The sequence below is a fragment of the Poecilia mexicana genome, unplaced genomic scaffold (assembly GCF_051168715.1).
Source record: "Poecilia mexicana isolate PSO_F unplaced genomic scaffold, ASM5116871v1 scaffold_2, whole genome shotgun sequence".
Lineage (NCBI taxonomy): Eukaryota > Metazoa > Chordata > Actinopteri > Cyprinodontiformes > Poeciliidae > Poecilia > Poecilia mexicana.
Window position 1 is genome coordinate 22,369,051 of NW_028263371.1, and position 19,897 is coordinate 22,388,947.

Sequence of the window (19,897 nt, forward strand, 5' to 3'; positions counted from 1 at the left end):
GTAAGAAGAAGGAGAGATGCCACAGTGGTAAAAATGGCCTTGTCCCAACTTTTCCTTGTTTTTGTTGACGTCGTGAAATTTTGAAACAACATATTTTTCCCTTAAAATGATACATTCTCTCAGTTTGAACTTTTGGTCTGTGATTTGTGTTCTATTGTGAATAAAATATTAGATGTTGGTACCTCCCCATCATTGCATCCAGTTTTTATTCACAATTTGTTTAGTGTCCCAACATTTTTGGATTCCAGTTTTTAATTAGCACATTATTATTATTATTATCATCCTAATGCCGGAATGAATAATAAATACTTTGTGGCATTTTGATTTAGTGATGTAATTATATTAGTTGTGTTACAGCTGTGTGTGATTTATTGGTCTTAACATAATTTTTCTAAAGAACTAAATGAGCGAGAAAGACATTAGGGACGACTTGAGACAATCCAGCAGGCAGGGGGCGCTCTCGCTGCCTGCTCCTTCTAGGGGTGTGACTGATCTCACCCATAAGTTTATCACAGACCTTCAGTTTTAGATCAACACTTGGTTTGTTCTTGCTGTCAGTACCTGCAGAAGTCTGGATGACAGACTTCAATTTGGAGAGGCAAAGGAATGTTTTTATTTTATTTATTTATATTATAAGACGGGAAATTAATGGGAAAATACTAAAAAGGAAAAACAGCAGGAATGAGGGACAAAATAAGGTAATTTCTCCACCAAAACAGGAAACTTGACGGGTCTGCAAGGCAACATGAAAACTAAAAGCTAAAACTCTGACAGTAATTACTTTAATGAAGATTTCTGTGATAAATACAAGAAATAAAAATGAACCAAGTTTCATATTATTAGAGAGCAAAATATTTCACTTTTGGCAGGATTTTTATTTCACATATTTTGGTGTTGAGTGTTTTTAAAATAAAGATTTCCTTTTATATTAAAACAAGATTCTTAGTTTTGCTCATAATCTTTGAGCTCTTAAATAAACATGAGAGGGAAAAACTTTAACATCTTGTAAAATTAATAATCTGTTGAACCAGCAGTTTGTTTTTTGTGTATTTAAGTATTTTATTTACACTTGGTTTCTGATTTTACACTGAGTTTTGTTGGTCAAAATTAGTTTAGTTAGACCTATTTGAAAAAATATTTTGTGATATAATTTTTTGGTAACATTGCCCACCGATACTTACTGCCCCATCAAAAAATATTAAGGCAAACTGTATTGAATATTATTTAATTGCTGTTATCATTCATGTAATTTTTGCTGTTGTTATGATTGTTATTGTTGTTCCAGAATTTATAAACAAAAATCTAAAAGAATAAAACATATCACCGAATTATTAGTTTCTCAGGAAACAAAATGTCATGTTTAGAGCAATTATTTTTTTGAAGGTGTATAAAAATGCAATAAAAATTAGACCTAAATTAGGTAGGTTGAATTTAGGTTCAAGCTGATCAGCCTGTGCAATCAGTCAGTACAGGATAAAGATTTAAATTCAAACTGATTATCATCAACAGTTGTCAATGTTTCATGTTCTGTGTCATTTTCTGATATGTTAGTTGTTCAGTCTTGCAAAAAAACTGGCCAGATAAAATATGTAAAACTAAACCAGTTTAAACTGAACTATTAGCAAAAAGCTGCAACATTAAACATGGACAATGTAACTATGTCAGTCATAACTCTTCTTCTCTTCAGTGTCAGATTCTGGTGCTCCAGCTCCATGCTGCCTTCAGGAAAGCGGGATGTGAGAGTGTTGTCTATTAAATTTCACCACATGGCATTTACCGTGTAAACCAGAGCTTTAAGTGGAAAACATGAGGGCCAAATCCTCTTAATGTCATACAAACATGGGACAGAAACACAGATGATATTTTCATATCAACCTGTATATTGATTTATGGATCAATACTGTAGAAAAATTACAAACAACAAATCTGGTTCTGAATCAAATCCACGAGTCAAATTTAAAGTGTCATGGAGTCAAAAGCCTCATAGAATTAACATTGATATAAAAATAACATAAAAAAATAAAGATAAAAAATAAAATCTCAGTTCTTGCCATATTCTGTTCAATCGCCTGTATTAATTATTACTTAATATGTCTTTCCATACCAGCATGATCCTTTGTATTTAGTTTAGTTTGTTTATTTTTGCATTTTGTTCTTTGTGTTTTTCTGCTTAGTTTTATTATATCAGTTTTAGATTTTCTTGGTTTATTGTTGTTTCCTCTTTAGTTTTTCTCTTGTTATGAGTCTCCTTCAATTTTTATTATGTTGAAACTAAAACATGGTTTCAAACCTTAAATCTTCTTCTATGACGAGAGGATTATATGGAAAAGGACAGATCTCCTTCACTTGAGAACCTTCCAGAATGTTCCCGCTCAGCTCCAGTTCTATCAGATGGGTCGGGTTGGACTTCAGAGCTGAGAACAGAGGCGTCCTGCTGGTCTCTGACAAACTGCAGCTGTACAATCTGGATAAAGAACAAAAGATGAGCTGAAGCCAACAGGTTGCAGGTTAAAACTGAAATATGAACAAATAAATAACAAAACTGTAGAAAATTAATTTAAACAAACTGATCTGATGTTGCAAAAGACTAAAGCTACAACTCGCCAATCACATCAGAGCAGAGTTCTTTGATGTCAGGAATACTGAATGATGCTTGGCTGATACCACTGACCACCCATCACAGATCATCTATATGACAGGATGGCCACTCAGAGAAATTTAGATTTTATTTCAGATTTAGAAGTTATTATGTTGTCATTGTTTTTTTTATTATTGTATTTTAATTGAAAACACAATTCAATTGAATTAAAATACAGAATATAATATTTCTTAATCATTTAAATTGTTGAACTTTAGCAAGTTCCTTCTCATTAATATTTTCTCTGATATTTTGTTTTGCTCTATTGAACTCAGAGGGCCGGCAAGAAGCCGCTGCGGACCAGAAGTGGTTCGAGCGCCACCAGTTGATCAGCCCTGCTCTAGATGATCTCAGTCTGAGTCAGTAGGACCCAAACATGGAGACGACTGCTGGCTGGACAGATGTCCAAAAGACAATCATGGACAAGGACGGAGTTCTGAAAAGGTCAAGAAGCTGGTTGTTCAGAGAGCTGCATCCAAGAATATTCAGGGAAAGTTGAGTGGAAGGAAGAACTGTGGTGGAGAAAATGTGCACCAGCACCAGGGAGAACTGCAGCCTTGACAGGATTATCTGGGAGAGTTTGACCAGGAGTGGACTGAGTCAGAACATCTGGATCCACTACAATCAGACTGACCTGACACAGGGTAGCACAGCCTTAGCTAGCGTAGCCTTAACTAGCATAGCTTTAGGTAGATTAGCCTTGCTCTCTCTATCTCCCAGCAGCCTGACAGATTTATTCTGTTTTCTGCTGATTATTTGTTTGTAGGCTAAAGTTCCCAGTTCAGTGACCATCAGACTTTATTGACTCCAGTAATTTAACTGTAAAGTTGGGTTGTTGTGTTAATAAATTGTGATTAAAGAGAAGCTGTGTGCTTCTTCTTCATGTGTTCAGTGTTTGCTGATTGAAACGCTCAGATTCTCTCCTTCATTCGTTGCTCTATAACAGCTCAGCTCATCAGGATGCTGCTCATAGAACAATAACCTACATAGACTGAAGGGTTTGGCTGCTGGTTCTGATCATCAGCTGGAGACCCGACTTGGTAACCGGATCAGAACCACTCAGTTTATTCATGAATGGCCTTGGGTTCTTCTTAAAGCTGCTGAAAGCCAATGGAGGCCATTATTTCCTAAGGAGACGTGACCTGATGAAGCTTCATCACAGAGACGAGGCTCCAACCGACTGACAGCTGTCAGACTGAAGAGGACGGTTCCTCTCTGACCCGGCCCAACAGAACCACAGCTTCAGGACAAAGTGAGGAACCTGCTGCTGCTGCAAACCTCACTGTCATTCAGTTCATCTAGATTTGCTTTTCTACAATCAGTCACTTCTTAGATGTTTCATTAATGATGATTTGAACTGGTCAGTGTTTGTGGCTCGACTGGAGGAAAACATTTCATTCTGGATGTAAAGATGAGAATCAGAAATAAAACAATCTGAATCTTTACCAACCAAACTGAAACATCTCCATCATTAATTAACTTCATTTGAATTATTTTACTCATTTTGTTCATCAGACAAAAACATTTTAAAAACTGAAAAACAAAGTTCAATAATCTCAAAATCTGAAATAAGAAAATAATTAATTCATAAGGTAAAATGTTTTTGAGATTTTATTCTGACATTTAAACAGGTTGTTTTAAAAGAAAATATATTAGAAAACAACTATTATACTAAGGATTAAAGTATTGATGAATAATTTTATTGTATAAATAGAGAAAACAAACCTCAGTTTCTTCACTTTACTGACTGAACTCTTCAGGATCTCAGACACATTCTTCATATCAGAGTCTCCAGCTCTCTCTATGAAGATCTCACTTATTTCCAGTTCAGTCAGATCTGGGTTGGACTTCAGAGCTGAAGCCACAACGTCACATTCAGCCTTTAGGAGCTTACAGCCGCCAAGTCTGTGATGAGAGAAGAAATAAATTCAGTTCTAATGAAATCAATCTGGATCATAAACAGACTAAAATATGATAACAGTGATGTCATCATGATGTCATCATCTGATCAACATCTGATCTTCAGTTTACTGAGTTTGACCCGACAGAGAGTCTGTGCAGTTCCTGACTAAAGTCCAGGTTCTGGTTCTGGTTCTGGTCCAGGCTTCATGTCCTCAGACCTTCAGCTCAGTCAGATGTTGAAGATCTTCTATCATCTGTGAAGGAAAGTTCAGTTTCTCTGCAGCATCAGAGCCTCAAAGGAGCTGCAGCAGCTGATGAAGAGGCTGACTGAGCTGAATGAAGGAAACTACTGGAGATGATGGAGAGGAGGAGGAACTGCTCACAGCTCTGACAAGTCACACTGACTTGGACTAGACCGTTTGGCTCTTTGAGATCTTCCACCAAGCAGGAAGTGAGTTATAAATGAAGTGAGCAGAGCAGGAAGTCCAGCCTGCTGTGGACCTCTGGCATCTCTGGGTTTGTTTAGCCCATATCTGCTGCTGCAGCATCTAGAATCCTCCTCATCATTAATAATAGTAGTATATTCTATAGAAACGTGGCTCCCAGCAGCAGATTATTAAATGCTGCCACAGAGGAAACTGGGAGCAGACCAGACACATGATGCTCCCAGTTGTGTCTCCGTTTATCTGCTGGATTTGATGCTGTAACAAAGTAGAAAGTGGACAGTCGTCAACCTGCTTCAGCTAAAAGCTGCAGATTGTTCTGGTCGTCCTGCAGAGCAGCAGCAGAACCGGTCCTGCTGCTCCTTCAGGTCTGGACCGTCCTCTGTTGGTCTGAGAGGAACTGGGACAAACTGGTTGGAAGAGGGACACGTGTCTCTGCAGTGGTCTGTCCATCGTCTCAGAGGAACAAAGGTTTGGATGTCAGAAGAAATTGTTGCTAAACTCCTAAAGAGCTGAAGAGCAAAACCCCTGGAGGAGACGGAGCGTTTGGGTCCAGCAGCATCTTCATGGTGAAGCAGTGAAAGTTCTCCAGAACTAAAGAGGCTGGATGTCTAAAGAGCTGAAGCTCATGTCTCTGCAGGTCTTCATGGAGGACAGCTAACAGCTTCATCAAAGGCTGCAGATGAAGAGTTGATGAGGAAAATGGTTCCAGCTCTGGAAGCAGAGTTCTCAGAGCTTTGGGAGGATCTGACAGAAACTAGGACTTTTTCTGGAACCAGACAACAATCACCACATTTTGGTCTCAGTTACAAACTCAGAGGAAACTAGTGGAGGAGGAAGAGGTGAGGAAGATGACGGGATGAAGAAGATCAACACTGTTCACAAAGTTTCTAATTAGTTTCCATGGCAACAACACAAATGCAGGAGTTTATGTATAAACAGAGATTTTATACATCAAAGATCCTAAAAGGTGAATTGTTGAGAAGCGGTCCAATGAGTGAAGAGGATTTTAAAGTTAAAATATTTCTCTGGCTGATTGGATCCTTCAGAAGAAACATTTTCTAGAGTTCTGAAGGTTTTTATTCATTTAAACATTAAAGCTGATAAAAAGTAAAAAATTTTAAATGAACAAAATGTGTAAAAACCAGAAGCTGCAGCTGTCCTGGATGAACTGAATGTTTAGATGTTTGAATGGCTGAAATCATCCAGAGGATGAAGGAAGTAGTTAAAGACCAAAAACATCCAGAATCAACTTGAAGAAAGAAGAAGAAACAGGAGGACAATAGTGCTGAATCAGCATTCACACAATGAAAACATCTGGACTCACCGAGCCTTTCTGCAGTTCCTCACAGCTGGAACCAGTCTATGTCGTCCTAATTCTGATGTGTTGTACTTCTCCAGGTCCAACTCATCCAGAACCTCTGACATCTGCAGCATGAAGGCCAGAGCTGAACAGTCAGTCACTGAGAGCTGCTTCCCTGAATCCAGCAGCCGTTGGATCTCCTGATAAAATGAGACGTCGTTCATCTCCATCAGACAGTAGAAGATGTTGATGTTTCTGTCAGGAGAGATTCCATAAGCGTCCGTATTCTTCAGGTTGGTGATGATTCTCTGGATGGTTTCTGGACGGTTCTCTGTCTGACCCATCAGATCTTCTAAGAGTCTCTGGTTGGACTCCACAGTGAGACCATGAAGGAAGCGGACAAACAGGTCCAGGTGGCCATTTTCACTGCTGAGGGATTTCTCCATGACCTTCTCCATGAACTCATCTAGAGATGTTTCATTGTATTTTTTTCCCCGGAACGTCTTGATCACCTCACTGCCCTCGTCTTCCTCACTGTCCTCATCTTCCTCTTCTTCTCCCAGGAACGTCTTGATGACCTCTGACCTCCTGCTGGTGAAGCAGTGGAGCATGTAGACGGCAGCCAGAAACTCCTGGATGCTCAGATGAACAAAGGAGTAGACGGAGATGTTGCCCATGCCTCTCTCCTTTTTAAACATCTCAGTGAAAACTCCTGAGAACAACAAATCATCTAAATCTTTGATGTTGATGCCGCACTGTTTGAGGTCTTTGTCATAGAAGATCAGGTTTCCCTTCAGCAGCTGATCAAAAGCCAGTTTTCCCAGAGACTCAACCAACTTCCTGTTCTCTGGACTCCAAACAGATTTTGTCTTTTTTCCTCCATCATACTTTTTCTCCTTGATTTTGGTCTGGACCACCAGGAACTTGATGTACATTTCAGTCAGGTTCTTGGGCAGCTCTTCTGTCTTTCTAGTCTTCATCATAATTTCCTCCAGAACTTCAGCAGTGATCCAGCAGAAAACTGGGATGTGACACATGATGTGGAGAGTTTTTGATTTCTTGATGTGGGAGATGATCCTGCTGGCCTTCTCTTCATCATCTCTGAATCTCTTCCTGAAGTACTCCTCCTTCTGGGGGTCAGTGAACCCTCTGACCTCTGTTACCCTGTCAACACACTCAGCAAGGATCTGATTGGCTGCTGCAGGTCGTGTGGTTATCCAGAGGAGAGCAAAGGGAAGCAGGTTCCCCCTGATGAGGTTTGTCAGCAAAACATCCACTGAGCCGGACTCTGTAACATCAGTCAGGATCTCCTTGTTGTTGAAGTCCAGAGGAAGTCGACTCTCATCCAGACCATCAAAGATGAACAGAACCTGGAACTGTTCAAAGCTGCTGATTCCTTTAGTTTTAGAAAGTAATTTATGAATCAGTTCCACCAAGCTGAACTTTTTCTCTTTCAACATATTCAGCTCTTTGAAAGTGAATGGAAATATGAAATCAATATTCTGGTTGGTTTTGCCTTCAGCCCAGTCCAGAGTGAACTTCTGTGTTAACATTGTTTTCCCAATGCCAGCCACTCCCATGGTCATCACTGTTCTGATTTGTTGATCTCTTCCAGGTTTAAATATGTCTACTAGTTTGATTGTTTCTTGTTTCCTGTTTGCTGTTTCAATGCGTCTAACTTCATGTTCCTGGTTGACCTCTCTAGTTAACCCCTCTGTGATGTAGAGATCTGTGTAGATCTGGTTCAGAACAGTTTTGTTTCCATGTTCAGCGACGCCTTCAGAGAGACTCTGGAACTTCATCTTCAGATGGTCTTTAAGCTCCTGTTGACACCGAATATCAAAATCTGAAAAAAGGGACAAAGACAGCAGAGGACAGACTTCAGCTGAACATAAGGGAAACAATATTTGTTAATATATATAAACTTTAATGAATGAGAAAAAAGTAAATGTATAAATAAAAAGCTCAAATCTGATAAATACTCTTAAGACAACAAAAACAGTAAACAAGGTTTTTACTGTACAAATATGATTAGAATCAGTTTTGCTCATTAAAATCATATTTTTCTCTGGTTGAAGGTTTCGGTTAATCAGACATGCTTCCCACAGAGTGACCTCTGACCTTTGAGTTTTAACAAAGTGTTTAATTTGAAATGGCATTCTTTTTAAGCACTGTCTGCAAGCTGGAAACAAAGAATTAAACTGGCCACTTTATTAGGTATACCTGTCCAGTTACTTGTTTATGGTTGGAGGTGATAGAAAGGCAGCAGGAGCTGAGATGAACTCTCGCTACAGCCATGGAACCATGAAGGGATCCAAGATTAGTTACAATAATAGACTTTATCTGAAAAACATTTATTCAGATGTAAAAACAAAATCTGATATAAAGTCTGACACTACTCTAGTTTAGTTTACATTTCATGAAAATGAAGTTGTGCTCATGTTTTTGTCATTTCTTTTAGTGGTTCTTGGTGCAGCTCCCCTTACAGGCAAGGAAGGGAACAGGTTTTTTCTTCTAGTTTGGACCATTTGACTCAATGCAGTGTGAACGAGAACTTCAGCAGCTGAAAATGTTACGAAATTTTGGTCCCAATCAAACTGAGTCTTACAGACTAACAGATGTGAAAAAAGCCTTATTATAAAAATTTTACAAATTACCTATTGCATCCAAAGCTGAAGACCCAGATAGCACAGAATGATTGAAACAACATTGAATCAATGTCAGCCAGAAACATTGAATCAACTTTGAACGCTGACATTGAAACAACATTGAAATTGGTCGGTGACTTGTATGTTGAATCAACGTTAGGGTTTCAACCATTACTGACATTATATCAATGTTGATTCAACCATCATCTGTATGTCAACTTACATGCATGTTGGTGTTGATATTACATTGAATCAGTTAGGAATCAATGGTGATTCAACCTTCATCTGAACGTGGTTCTGCACGCATATTTCTGTTGATTTTACATTGAGTCAATGTTGATTCAACACATTTGACTGTGGATCTGCATGCATGTTTGTGTTGATTCTACATTGAATCAGTTAGGAGTCGATGTTGTTTCAACCATCATCTGAATGTGGATCTACATGCAGATTTGAGTGGATTTTGTATTGAATGAAAGCTAAAGATTTATGTACATTTTTAGGTCACCATAACACTAAAAGTTTCTTCACTAGTGTTAAACACTATATTATTGGCAGATGATGTGTAAACTGTGTACAAAAGGTTAAAAATGACAACATGGGTTTGATATGACATTTTATTTAGGAAAAGAGGGACAGATCTTTAAACATATTTGACTCCTTTTTGACTGTCAGCATCCATGAGGTTGGAACAGCAACCTCATGGATGCTGTTCCACAGAAGAACAGCATCCATGAGGTTAAGCTTTGTATTGTATGAACTAGGGCAGAGGTTCCCAAACTGTGGGGGAACCCGTGCCATTGCAGGGGGGGGGGCACGTGGGAAGCCGTCTGGATTAAAAAAAAAAAAAAGAACGCTGTATGCGCTGGGTTTTTACCTTAGAATGGCCAACTCTCTGTTATTCCTATGTCAATTTGATACAGTAGAGGCTTCCACACTTCCCATATCTGTGTCCTATGTCACTTATCAGCAGTTAAAACTGTTTAATCCGTTGTTAACATGTGGTAACCTGTTTTTCCGAGCCGCCTTTAAACACAACGACCATAGACATCATATGGCTACGACACTCGTGTGGCAGTGAAGGAGACCTGCTGCTGCTGTGCGGAGCTACGCAGGTGTGTTAGAATCACGGCAGCAAACCAGCAAAACGCAAAGAACTTTTCACAGTTTTTCCCTCCAAACTAACAGACTGAGTTGAGTAAAGCTGTTGGATGAAGGTAATGTTAGCTAAAAGATGACATTTTTAGCTAACAAATGTCATGTATTGATCACCTTAAGCTTAAGGTGATCAATACATCACCTTAAGCTTAACAAGTAGTCTGTAGGCTACCGATGTCGTCGTCTATGTCCAGCTACGTACATTCATTTTGCCCCCCAAAAACACTAGACAGGGAGTCTCTAAGAATCCCCCCCCCTCACCCTCCCCCCCACACACACACACACAAACGTCGTTCAACCAGACAGCTATTTGTAATCCATAGGCGGGGCCCAGAAAATGTTTGGAAACTGCTGGGGGGGGGCCCAGGAGAAAAAGTTTGGGAACCACTGAACTAGGGAACTAGTACACTTTGATTCCTTGCGATGTCTTCCTCTCGTTCTTTACAGTTTTGCTGCAGTCCTCAAGAGTCAGCTTTCGGTCAAACTGCAGAGCAATGGCTAAAAAACAAAAATAAAAGTGAGGAAGGTGCCGGTTAGAAAGATGATAAACATTTGAAAAGTTCTGAAAGACATTGAAAGATTAAACACTGTACTGGTTACAGGTCTGAGAACAAATACAAACCATATAGTTCCCCATGTACACTCACTGTTAAATTAATATCTTAATCTTTCATTAATATTTATCTTAATGTTTACATATACAACTGCATTTACCCATTAAGCTGCAGTATAGTGTAGGATTTATGATATTGATAATAAATCAATATTTAAAATAAAGGGCTGCTTATCAGAAAACCTAACAATAAAACTCAGGGAGGATCAGGTTTATTTAACACACCAGAGACAAATAAATAGAACAAAAGGTGATTTATACTGTAGTTGGAAAAATTATTTATAATTTATACAGAATAAACTTCCATCAAATAGCTGGTTTAATCTTCCATCAACTACAAATATTTCCAAATAAGTTGATTAAATTCCTTCAAAAGTGTCTATATGCTGATAAAGATCCCACACAAGTAACAATAGTCCAGTTCAGTTTAACCAGTTACCAATCCAAGAATCAACAGACTGAATCAGTCATTAGCAGGTTTAGTTCAGTGTTTCACCTGCCTTACATGTTTTAAGTGTTTCCTTTCTGCCACACCTGGATTTAATCTGTGGATGATTAACAACCTTCTGCACTTCTTGATGGCTGCAGACAGTCATGCAATCATCTAACTCAGCTGTTCTGGTACAGAGGCTCATTTAAGCACATCCCAAAGCATATCATAATAAAAAGTTAAAAACAAGAGATTACTATCACAACAATTTAAAGTCCACCTGGACCAGCCAGCTTTACACTTCCTTGTCCACCACATGCTCTCCCAGACCAAACAATAGGCCCCGCCCTATTTTAAAAACTCAAATCCCACAAAATCTTGCAGGATTTCATACTTAGGCCTGGAGTGGTGGGTAGGATGAAAATAATACAAAAGGAGACATGACCTCAATTATTAAAAATATCTGTTTTGCCCCAAAATAACCAGGATTACTATGGGTACAAAACAATGCCCTTATTTTTCAATAAACAGATTAAAGATCAAAGTAACATTGAAAAACTTACCATAAAACTGCTCAAAGGAGAAATCAATTCAGAAGCCGGTAGCAAACAAGCCTTCTTCTTCTTCTTCTTTTTTGTTTTATGGCGGTTGGCAAACAACTTTAAGGTGCATTACCGCCACCTTCCAGATTGGAGTATGGATCAAAGGCTCATACCCTCCTCATAATACCCGTTCTTCTAAGAAAATTAAAGATACTATCAAACACTACGTCCCCCGATGATCTCTGAAATATCTCTCTAATATCTAATTTATTTTTATTTCTACTTAATTCTCTAAGTAATACCTCTCTTTCTCGTAAGTATTTGTTGCATTCTAAGAAAATATGTTGTACTGTTTCTAATTCTCCACAATAACTACAACAACCTGTATTATGTTTATTAATTAACTTAAGAGTACTATTTAATCCTGTATGTCCAAATCTGATTCTTGATATAATATCTTCTTCTCTTTTCCTTCTGTTACCTTTTCTATCTTCCCCCACTTTTTTTTGGATACTATAATAAAATCTCGCTTTCTCTCCTTTATCCCACTGTTCTTGCCATTTCCCCTTGATGTATTCCTTTACAGTATTTTTTATCTCACTTTTACTTATCTTAATACTTAAATCAACAATTTCCTTTCTTGATGCACTCTTAGCGAAACTATCAGCCAGTTCATTACCTACCACGCCAATGTGGGCAGGAATCCAAACAAATTTCACCTGCGAGCCCTGATTTATAATCCTGGAAATTAAGTGAATTATATCCAATATAATGTCTTGCCTTGATTCTGACTTTACCTCTTGGATACTAATTAATGCGCTACTAGAATCTGAGCAAATTAAAAACTTTCTATTTTCCATTTCCTCAACCCATTCTAAAGCCATTAAAATTGCCATTAGTTCACCTGTATACACTGTCAGTTTATTATTTATCCGTTTGTTTTTCATAAAGTTTAAGTCTGGAACAATAAATGAAATACCTACTTGACTATTTACCATTTTTGAAGCATCTGTATATATTTGAACAAATTCTGAATATTCTTTTTTAATATAATTTTCCACTTCATCCTTTCCTAATTCTTTTCCCTTTTCCAATAATTTTAAATCAACTTCAGCCTGTTGATAAACCCATAATGGAATGACAGAAGTACTAACCACAGGACTAATTTGAAATTGATCTATTCCAATATCATTTACTTTATTTAAAATTATCCATCCAAATCCTTTAATTTGTTTCTTTTCTTTTTCTTGACAAGGTTGTAATGTCATATGTGGAGGATGGGCTTCACTATGACCTTTAATGTTTGCCCAATAGGTTAAGAGCAAACAAGCCAGCAGCAAAGTGGCTTTTTGGTTGGGACAAACCACTAGTGTAAAAACTGGGAGGTGCACTGTACAACTCCTAGTAGAGACTTGTAGATATTTCTGTGTCAACACATTATGCACAGTCAGTAATAATATTTACAGACAAGTAAGAAAATGTACAGAAATGAATGACCCACTATCCTTTACAGTGGTTAACTTAAAATGTGAAAACCCCCGCTCAGTAGTAAAATGCTCTTACCCAGAGCTCTGATGAGAAGGAGAGGAGGGAAAAGGGTGCGGCAAAACAGCTGACATTGATTCAACATTGATCAGACGTTGATCAGACATCGGCATTTCATTCACTAGATTTCAACCATAAAACATTGATTCATTGACACAGTTTCAACGGTTAGAATTGGATAGTTGTTTGATGGTTGATCCACCGTCAGTTTTCAACTTCAACCAAAAATCTGCCATTCTGACTATAATTCAACTTTGATTTAACGTCATGTGCTTCTTCCCCAAACCTTGTCCTCAATCAAACTGACCTGTGTGTTTTCAGTTCAGCAAACCCCCGTTAATCAGACGTCAATTAATATCGTGTGTCCTGAATTAGGGAAATGCCTAAAACTTGTAGGGCCTGGAGGACCAGTACTGAAAAACACTGGATTCAACGTTGGCATTTCATTTATTTGATGTCAACCACAAAACAACATTGATTCAATGACACAGTTTCAACGCTAGTTAATTGGCTAGAGTGGGATGGTTGTTTCATGGTTGATCCACCGCCAATTGTCAACCTCAACCATATATGCAACCTTCGTGATGATAATTCAACATTGATTTAACATCGTGTGCTATATCCCACTCATGTAAATAGTGGGGGTGGACCACTCCAGTCCTTGTACTACGTTGTAGATATTTTGTGTCAACAAAATATGTTTAAACAATCCATCCATCCATTTTCTTTACACCCTTGTCCCTTAGTGGGGCCAGGAGGGTTGCTGGTGCCTCTCCAGCTAACATTCCGGGCGAGAGGCAGGGTACACCCTGGACAGGTTGCCAGTCTGTCGCATGGCAACACAGAGACAGACAGGACAAACAACCATGCACACACACCTAGGGACAATTTGGAAAGGCCAATTAACCTAACAGTCATGTTTTTGGACTGCGGGAAGAAACTGGAGTACCCGGAGAGTACTGAATAGAGTAGTAGTGACTCTCACACCGAACCTCTCTGCAGCATATAACCTAAAAAAATACATTTTACATAAGTATTAAAACTTTCGCTGTCCTAACATGAGACAGATAATCTCTAAAAAAATAATCGATCTCCTCCCTGATCTGCATAATTACTCCGCTCAGTCAGAAACAGCCACTCAGAACTAGCAGTAATCAGCTAGCCGCCATGCTATTAGGAAGATTTCATTCAGTAACTCTGGATTGTTTATTGTAATGGATCCTGTATTTACCTTTGAATGTTTTATACGGTACTTTAATTTTTTGGGCAATAGTGAGAGGTTTTATTTTGGCTCTTTGTATTATTTAGCCTCTTCAGAGCCTTAATATGTTATCAGTTTGTTAAAGATAGTATTATCAATAACAGTACAATTTGCACAATGCCTGTTTTGTTTAGTTTTCTTCTTGGAAAAGTTATTAAAAACAAGTTTTTGTCTAAACTAAGGAGAATTCATGGTTCCTTTTTCCACATAATGTAACCGGTAGTGTTTTGATTAAAAAAAATAAAAAATATGTGATCGGTATCGCTGATCGGCCCTCATGAGTGATCAGTATCGTGTCGGCACACACACACACACACATATATAAAAAAAATTCCCCTCTCACCCTCCGTGGGTGGTCTCTTTCATCCTCTGAGCTCGGGTCCTCTACCAGAGGCCTGGGAGCTTGAGGGTTCTGCGCAGTATCTTGGCTGTGCCTAGAACTGCACATTTCTGGACTGAGATGTCTGATGTTGTTCCTGGGATCTGTTTGAGCCACTGCTCCAGTTTGGGGGTGACTGCCCCGAGGGCCCCGATGACCACAGGCACCACTGTGGTCTTCACCTTCCAGGCCTTCTCCAGTTCCTCTCTGAGGCCCTGGTATTTCTCCAGTTTCTCATGCTCCTTTTTCCTGATGTTGTGGTCACTTGGTATTGCTACATCCACCACAACGGCTTTCCTCTGTTCTTTATCCACCACCACAATGTCCGGTTGGTTCGCCATTACCATCTTGTCTGTTTGGATCTGGAAGTCCCACAGGTTCTTAGCTTGGTCATTCTCCACCACCTTTGGGGGTGTCCCCCATTTTGACCTCGGGGCTTCCAGTCCATATTCTGCACAGATGTTCCTGTACACTATGCCCGCCACTTGGTTATGTCGTTCCATGTACGCTTTCCCTGCCAGCATCTTGCACCCTGCTGTTATGTGCTGGACTGTCTCAGAGGCCTCCTTGCACAACCTACACCTTGGGTCTTGTCTGGTGTGGTAGATCTGAGCTTCTATTGCTCTGGTGTTTAGGGCCTGTTCCTGGGCGGCCAGGATGAGGGCCTCCGTGCTGTCCTTGAGTCCAGCTTTCTCCAGCCATTGGTAGGATTTCCTGATATCAGCCACTTCAGTTATTTGTCGGTGGTACATCCCATGTAGGGGCTTGTCTTCCCATGATGGTTCCTCCAGCACCTCGTCCTCTGTTCCCCATTGCCTGAGACATTCGCTGAGCACATCGTCCGTTGAGGCTTTGTCCTTGATGTATTTATGGATCTTAGATGTTTCATCCTGGACAGTGGCTCTCACACTCACTAGTCCTCTGCCTCCTTCCTTACGGCTCGTGTACAGTCTCAGGGTGCTGGATTTGGGGTGGAACCCTCCATGCATGGTTAGTAGCTTCCGAGTCTTAACATCCGTGGCCTTCATCTCTTCCATTGGCCAGCTAATTATTCCGGCAGGGTATCTGATTACTGGTAAGGCATAGCTGTTTATTGCACGGATCTTGTTCTTGCCATTGAGCTGGCTTCTCAGGACTTGCCTTATTCGTTGGAGGTATTTGGCTGTGGCCTCCTTCTTTCCTCCTTCCCTCTCGCCACACTTCTCTAGTCCGAATGACATCCCAATGTCAGTGCTGTAGATCCTGGTGGATCAGTGAGTTGATGTCTCGCTCGCTCTTGGCGTACAGCTTGATGTCATCCATGTAGATTGTGGCCCCATTCTTAAGTCGGTATCCGTAGCCAGTCTTGTTGATGATTTGGCTGAGGGGGTTCAGGCCTATGCAGAACAGCAGTGGGGACAGAGCATGGACACTTGTGCAAGCGGTTTGCAGTTGGCTTCAAGGGTGGTTTTCCACAGCCCCATCGAGTTTGCAATGAAGGCTCTTAGAGTCCTATTGATGTTGTACATCTCTAAGCATTCAATGATCCAGGTGTGTGGCATTGAGTCATAGGCTTTCTTGTAATCAATCCAAGCGGTTTTGCAGTCTACAAGGAGTTGATGTTTGGCTCCTCTACTATTTATGCCGATGCCCTTCTGTGCCGTGCTCATGTATTTATCCATGTGTCCGCTTATCTTAGCCGCTATGATGCCTGACATGAGCTGCCAGTCGCTCATGGAGGGCAGTGAGTTTCTTTAGCCAGTAGGCATGGATCATGTCAGGCCCTGGTGCTGTCCAGTTTTTCATACCCGAGACTCTTTCTTGGACACTCTTGCTGTTGTGGGACGCCTGGCTTCATTCTCTCTTGTGTATCTCTTTAGGTGGCTGGCCAAGGCTTGGAGCCTTTGTTTGGCAGTTTCGAGTGCTTCAGGTATGGGCATCTGGCTGTACTTCTTGGGTACTGATCTTTTCATTGCACCCCTTAGGAGCTCTGACAGCTGGCTCACTTCCCTCCTTGTTATCTTGATCTTAGCCTCTAACCGTCTTTTCCATGATGGATATTGGGTCTCATGGTTGCTCTTATAGCCGAGCATTTCAAGGATCACTGATGCTGAGTTGTATATCAGCTCATTGGTTTCTGTTATGGTGTTGGTAGGGATTGTTCTCAATGCTGCATTCACATCTTCAATGAGACTTTCTGATGGTACTTCACTCAGCCGTTGTAATTGGCGTCAGGGTTGCCTGGTGTTCATTCGGGCCACGATTCTCTCTCTCAGGTCAGTTGCTGTCTCGTTCAGCTTTGATAGTTCGTTCATTACTGGGGCTGCATACCCAGTCTCGGGGTGGGGAGTAGTTAACTCCCCCCTGACCTTACCTTTGGGCTCCTCCCTTATGCCGTAGCATTTGTGTTGTACCTCGTCAATCTCAAGTTGTGATAGCAGTTGCCGTTTGCGGATGTTGGAGCACTGAGCTACTAGTTGTTTGGCAGTCATTGTAGACTGTGGGTGTCGAAGTAACCATTCCACCCTCAGTCTTTGCATGTAACCCCTCTGACTAGGGTTACTTGAGTAGTAGCATTCCAACAGATCCATGTTTTCGTCTCTCGCCCATTTCCGTCTTGTTCCAGTAGCCCATTTTTCATCAAGGTGCTCTGGTTCCCCAGCACCTGACGCAGACCTTGTTTGGCCGGGCGACGTCTGAGCCGGCATGTCATGCTTATCAGTGTCTCTCATTGTATGAGGTAGGCTATATAGCTCCAAGGGTCTTGCCTAGGGACCCACACTGCATAGCTCAATTGCACTGTTGTAACTTGCCCCAACCTGGATTCGAACCCTGGTCTCCCAGGTGGTAGACTGGTGTCTTACCCACTGAGCTATACAGTCAGCTGTATAGCTCACTGTATACAGCTGACTGTATACAGTCAGCTGTATACAGTCACTGTATACAGCTGACTGTATACAGTCAGCTGTATACAGTCAGTCAGTATATATATATATCGGTATCCTGCCGATACGATACCAATATATATATATATATATATATATATATATATATATATATATATATATATATATATAGATAGATAGATAGATAGATAGATAGATAGATAGATAGATAGATAGATAGATAGATAGATAGATAGATAGATAGATAGATAGTCACTCTGAGGAACAGAAAGCAATAAAGAAGAGAGAAACGATGCAGCGGTGTTCAGAGTTATGTCAGAACTGCAGTTTCCACAAACATGAAAGACCAAACTATGTAATATTAACTGTTTTTCGTTTGGATTTAAAAGAAATAAACTTCATGTGTGGTTATTGGTTTACATCTGGGGTGTCAAACTCCAGTCCTCCGCTGTCCTGCAGTTTTTAGATGCGCCACAGGTACAAAACACTGGAATGAAATGGCTTAATTACCTCCTCTTTGAGTAGATCAGTTCTCCAGAGTCTTGCTAATGACCTAATTATTGTATTCAGGTTTGGTGCAGCAGAGGCTCATCTAAAAGTTGCGGGGCAGCGGCCCCCCAGGACTGGAGCTTGACATCTGTGGTTTACATCTTCTTACTGTATAACCTAAATTAAAAAGTGGTTTCAAGTGTCAGAATGTAATTATATTTATAATTACAATGACATAAGCAGCTGATCTGAGTCTTTATCATTATGTTTGGGTCAACAATTAATTTCTATAAAACAAAGTGAAACATCTGGGTTTATTTGAGCCCATCAGAACCAGAACCTGGAGGTTCTCCACTGCTGAGTGTTGATGCAAACATCAGAGATTTGACCACAGCTGCTTCTGTTCATTTAAAAATAAATCTACAGAAGCATTCATTTCATCTCTGTTGGCTGCACAAGTTGTACAAAATTTTTTCATTGCCCATCATTCAGGTCAAAAAAATCCCATCATAATCCATATTTACCTGTCAATTTCTAAACTTGAATATGTCATAGCAATGACAAATTCAAATGCATTTAGTTTTCATTCGGTTTAATTAATATTCAACAAACTGTTGAACTGAGAATCCATCATGTTATCAAACATCAAGCAGATTAATATACTAAACTTTTTCTCTGTGGTGACAAATTTTTAAATCTTGTCACCACAGACTGTGTGTCTCACCTGTACCAAAGGAGTGAGAGGACAAACTCAGCTGGTTGGACAGAGTCGGATCGATGTGATGAAGACGTTTGATCATCAATCTGCAGGCTCTCTGTCCTTTCTTCATCACAGCATCTATGGTCTCGCGGGCCTTGTCTGCTCTGATTGGGTTCTTCTGCAGTATTTCCTCTATCTCCATGTAATTAAAGACACGATCTGATAGAAGGCCATCGAGGAGTTCATTCAGGCTTCCAACAGAAACACTCTTCACAAACTCAGGGCGAACCTTGGAAAGTTTTTCTCCTGCAGAGTGAAATCAGAAACAACATGAATTCAAACCAACGTCTGAGATAAAAACATGTTGAAGATCAACTATTCATGTTTCTCCATCCAGAGATTCAGAGTCTGTTGATCCTCAGGTCTAAACCTGTTGTTGTGTTTCTGCCTCATATCTGAGTAACGACCACTGATTCTGTCTACATGAGACCAAATGAAGCTTCTGGTTCATCACTTTCTTTCCTCACTGCAGGAAGAACAATAAAAGAAACACCTTCTAAATATGGAGCTGCACTATTTTAGGAAAACAGGAAACTCTGATTTTATTGATGAATATTGTGATTTAAATATTGACTGATTAACAAACATTTTCATGACTTTTTTGAAAACAAAGTGAAAACATCATCATCAGCTCTTCATCTCCATCTCTAAGTTTCAGTATCTCTGTCACCAAAAAAGACACAAAGTCTTTCCATCTGAGATAATAAATTAGCCATATATCATCCTTCATTGAAGTTCACAAATCAAATATATGTTTCAAAATACCTCGCAGCTGTTTTTAAATATTCTGCAATTAAGACGAAACTAAGAACCTACAGCAGGTTTGAAGTCTTTAAGTATTTTAGTTTTTGAAGTAGATCAGCTTAAAGATGCTCAAAATAGTGAGAAATGACATGGAATT

General features: G+C 39.8%; 2 protein-coding genes across 2 annotated transcripts in view; both read right to left on the reverse strand.

Moving 5' to 3' along the window:
- The window catches only part of LOC106934084 (NLR family CARD domain-containing protein 3-like), an 81,492-nt gene that overhangs the window by 27,342 nt on the left and 34,253 nt on the right, over nt 1-19,897 (reverse strand). The gene's annotated exons all lie outside the window — the stretch shown is intronic.
- LOC106913301 (protein NLRC3-like) lies at nt 2,148-19,225 on the reverse strand. The gene is made up of 4 exons (XM_088003845.1): nt 18,961-19,225; nt 6,311-8,132; nt 4,364-4,543; nt 2,148-2,464 (listed from the first exon to the last, which is right to left on the reverse strand). Exons 1-4 carry the CDS (start codon nt 19,136-19,138, stop codon nt 2,272-2,274), a joined length of 2,373 nt encoding a protein of 790 aa, XP_087859971.1. The 5' UTR covers nt 19,139-19,225; the 3' UTR covers nt 2,148-2,271.

Coding starts and splice junctions, on each gene's coding strand:
- LOC106913301 (XM_088003845.1), bottom strand. CDS start 19,138: ATGGAGATAGAGGAAATACTGCAGAAGAACCCAATCAGAGCAGACAAG. Junction 8,133..18,960: donor CTCTCACTCCTTTGGTACAG/GTGAGACACACA, acceptor CCCTTTTTTCAG/ATTTTGATATTCGGTGTCAA. Junction 2,465..4,363: donor AGTAAAGTGAAGAAACTGAG/GTTTGTTTTCTC, acceptor TTCTTTATCCAG/ATTGTACAGCTGCAGTTTGT.